At 43.1% G+C, this 3,379-nt stretch overlaps 1 protein-coding gene across 1 annotated transcript; it reads left to right on the forward strand.

Moving 5' to 3' along the window:
- The first annotated feature begins 252 nt into the window (after positions 1–252).
- On the forward strand, positions 253–2,222 carry LOC141839283 (phosphoglucan, water dikinase, chloroplastic-like). The gene is made up of 5 exons (XM_074726997.1): positions 253–539; positions 1,007–1,052; positions 1,140–1,300; positions 1,387–1,821; positions 1,921–2,222. The coding sequence occupies exons 1-5, from the start codon at positions 315–317 to the stop codon at positions 2,035–2,037; spliced, it is 984 nt and encodes a 327-aa protein (XP_074583098.1). The 5' UTR covers positions 253–314; the 3' UTR covers positions 2,038–2,222.
- The last annotated feature ends 1,157 nt before the right edge of the window (positions 2,223–3,379 follow it).

A 3,379-nucleotide genomic window follows, 5' to 3' on the forward strand; every position in this document is an offset into this window, starting at 1 on the left:
AACGGCTGAGGCTGTCACAGTTTGCCACAAATAAATAAATAAATAAATAAACAAACAAACTCTCAGGTGGCGTCAAGCGCTTTCGCGGGGAGGGACCGTGGCGTCGGCCTCACACCGTCCACTGAAGTGTCACTGCCCCCACCTCCTTTTTAATTAACTCCTTAGACTCGAGGTCTAGGTTTGAGTCTAAGGAGCCCTAAACCCACCTCCTTTTTAATTAATTCCTGAGACGCAAACCTCTTCTGCACCGTTGGCAGCGAGAGAGAGAGAGAGAGAGAGAGAGAGAGAGGTTTGAGGATCGGCGATATCGGTCCATGGATGCTCTGGAGCGCCAATGCATCACGGGGTTCCTCGTCGACGCCAGGTTCGCCCCCCAGCTCGCTTCTCCGCCGTCGAGGAGTAGGAGGAGCAGCATTTGGATTCACTTCGGCACGCAAAAGCTCGGCGGCGGCGGCTTCTCTGTCACCTTTCGGAGGCCGCCCGTGATCCTTCCAGGCGCTTCTTCCTCGTCTTTTCCCTCCGATGCAGGATCTTCTGAGGTCCTCCTTTGCCTTTTTCTTATTTAAGTTTCGTGGTACTTTTGGGCTTCGTAGCTTTTACCTTTTTTGTGGCTCTTGTGTCTGTTATCTTTCTCGATTTGTTTTGGGTGCTCTTTTGAGATTGTTCTCTGCTTTTTATTTCCGGAAGATCTCTGATGTCTTTTCGTTCTTGATTCTCGCTACTTCTTTTTATTTTTCTGTTTTTTTTTCATTTTTCTTCTTTCGTTTTCTTGGGTATCTCTGTTTGGTAGATTTTCCAGAGGATTCCAGTTAGCCATATTAACATCAGGACAAGTTGAGCCCCTTTGTGATTCCATGGCGATGGATGGCCAGCACCTTTTAAGGATCTATCGTTTTTAGTTTGCGGCAACTTCTTGTTTAATTAATATCTGAGGTCGGTTAGAGGATGAAACGCATTACTCCGATTGTTATTTGAAGCTTGATTTGAAATCGTTGGACTCTCACAGGTGCAAGAAGACGAGATAACTCCTGATTCTCCTATTGAGACGGCAGGTGAACCTTTGCATCACTTGTTCTAATCTCTTTATTCTGTTTACCTTATCGAGCTTGTTATCTGCTGTTACAATTGCTATTTGTTAGATTCCTCCAAAACCGTCCACGTAAGGTTCCTTCTGCAGAAGGAATGCTCCTTCGGCCAGCAAATTTTCATTGTTGGCGATCACCCTATGTTTGGCCTATGGGATCCCAAAAACGCTGTTCCTTTGGAGTGGTCTGCTGGTCATGTATGGACAACTGAGCTGGTGAGACTAGGATGTGCAAATTTGCTTTGTGAACTTAAACACAATAGTTCAGATTCTACTCAAACTGAAATATTTTTGTAAATCAGAACTTGCCTGCTGGGAAGATGATTCCGTTCAAATTTATACTCAGAGGTCCGGCAGGGAATATCAGTTGGCAGCCTGGTCCTAACAGATGCTTGCAAACATGGGAAACCACCAAGACCATTATTGTTTCTGAAGACTGGGACAACTCAGAGAACCAAAAGATTACCGAGGAACTGCAAGAGCTCATCATGGTCGACGAACCACTGTCCCTTGAGGTCAATTCCGGTGGTAACAACCCAGCTCCAGCTCTTGAGGCTCAGGATAATGTTAGCCAGACTTCAGTTACTGAAGGTCATGGAGATCTTCCTTCAGTCCCTGGCTTGGCACCAATTCCTGCATCTGGGAATGCTTCAGGTTCCTCACAGGAAACAATGAAGGCAAATGTTCCTGATGCTTCTTTCAAATCAGATGAAGCTGAGCCCGGCAACATGCCCCAGGTAAATGTTTGATGAGCAGTAGTGCTTTAATAATGAGAAAGAAGCCTATGCTTTCTTGTCTCAACTTCTGAAACTGCAAATGTATTTCCCATCTCAAAGGTTACCCAGGAACAGCAAGCGCTCATCATGGTGTCCCTGTACGCATTCACAGAACATCTTACTTTGCTCTGGAAAATCCTTAACGCATTTACAGACATCTTACTGAAACCATCTTGATAAGGAAGAGGTGTCCCAGTACCAAAAATCAAAGAACAGTGTGCCAATGTTGGAGAATAATGTTTTCCCTGCGTGTAGATTATAGTCGCACTTGACTTTTGCTTTTAATTCAAATGTTAAGTTAAGGTTATCCCTTGCACTGTGGAATGTTAAGTTACGTAATAATTAAAGCTGGTTTTGTAAAATGCTTGGTGGCATTAATTTGTTTGCTTTTGATATGCATTCTATCAAGTTCATGTAAATTTGATTACAGAGAACAGATATCTTTTAAAATTCAGGTACTTTGAAAAATAACTGAATAGCACACCCAACTTTTATATTTTTCATAGTATACATTTATTGCAGAAATAGTATACATTTATTTCCTAAAATATCTATATCTAGACCGATGCAAAATTGCCATCGGCGAGTATGATTGACAGCCACGAGGGTCATCCGTGACCGCTAGTAAGGGCCTTGGGCCACGAAATTGTAGTTAGGCCACGATCGACGTCCTAGTCATGAAAATTACGACTAGGTCACGATCGGCCTCCTAGCTACGAAATTGCATTCAAAAATCTGCAACCTAACTATGGTTTTGTAGCTATAAGTTGTTGTCCCGGGGTATAACTGAGTTGATTACGACGCTGTAAAAGAGAGTTGACGAAGAAAGTAAGGGTTCGAATGCTGACGAAGCCAGGCAATGCCCATAAGAGTAGCTATACGTTGTGATCAATTTCAGTTTCTCGATTTACCTCCTCACAGATAGTCGTGGGGCTGTTAGGATGAAAGTGCGCAGATTCCACCTTTTGCAGAACAGAATAGTAGCTATAAGTTATTAGATAATTTATCGTCGGAGATAGAAGAGAAGTTGTTAAATTAAAATTACAAATTCAACTTCAACCTATAAGTTGAGCGGTTTGAGTGGATAATCGTAAACTATCGGCTTTGAAGGTTAGGATGAGTTGTTGGGTTGTCTGCGTATGAATGAGGACATCTTTGGTCACAATCGAGTTCTCTTGAGTACCATGAGGTATGTTGTATACCTTGTTATTTCTCTAAGTCTGAGTGGGAAGTTGAGTGCAATAAAGCGAATGTCGAGTCGGTCGAGTACTCCAAATGCCGAGTTGTCGAGTTGGCCAAGTTAAAGCATTGCCCAACTACTACGTGGATTGTCAAACGTCGAGTTGGAAGAGAAGTCGCTCGAATATTGAATATCGTCCAAGTGTCAAGTACTTAAGTATGGAGTTTAGGTGCTCGGGGAAGTAATTCCGAGTGGATTTCCAAATGCTCAAGGATAGAGAAGCTCAGTCGAGCACGAAATCATTGAATGCTCAGGAAGTATTCCTGAGTGTACAAGTGG

The sequence above is a fragment of the Curcuma longa genome, chromosome 11 (genome assembly GCF_044706935.1).
Source record: "Curcuma longa cultivar G26 ecotype Majalengka, Jawa Barat chromosome 11, ITB_CL_G26_1.1, whole genome shotgun sequence".
Lineage (NCBI taxonomy): Eukaryota > Viridiplantae > Streptophyta > Magnoliopsida > Zingiberales > Zingiberaceae > Curcuma > Curcuma longa.

Coding starts and splice junctions, on each gene's coding strand:
- LOC141839283 (XM_074726997.1), top strand. CDS start 315: ATGGATGCTCTGGAGCGCCAATGCATCACGGGGTTCCTCGTCGACGCC. Junction 1,301..1,386: donor ATGTATGGACAACTGAGCTG/GTGAGACTAGGA, acceptor TTTGTAAATCAG/AACTTGCCTGCTGGGAAGAT. Junction 1,822..1,920: donor AGCCCGGCAACATGCCCCAG/GTAAATGTTTGA, acceptor CCCATCTCAAAG/GTTACCCAGGAACAGCAAGC.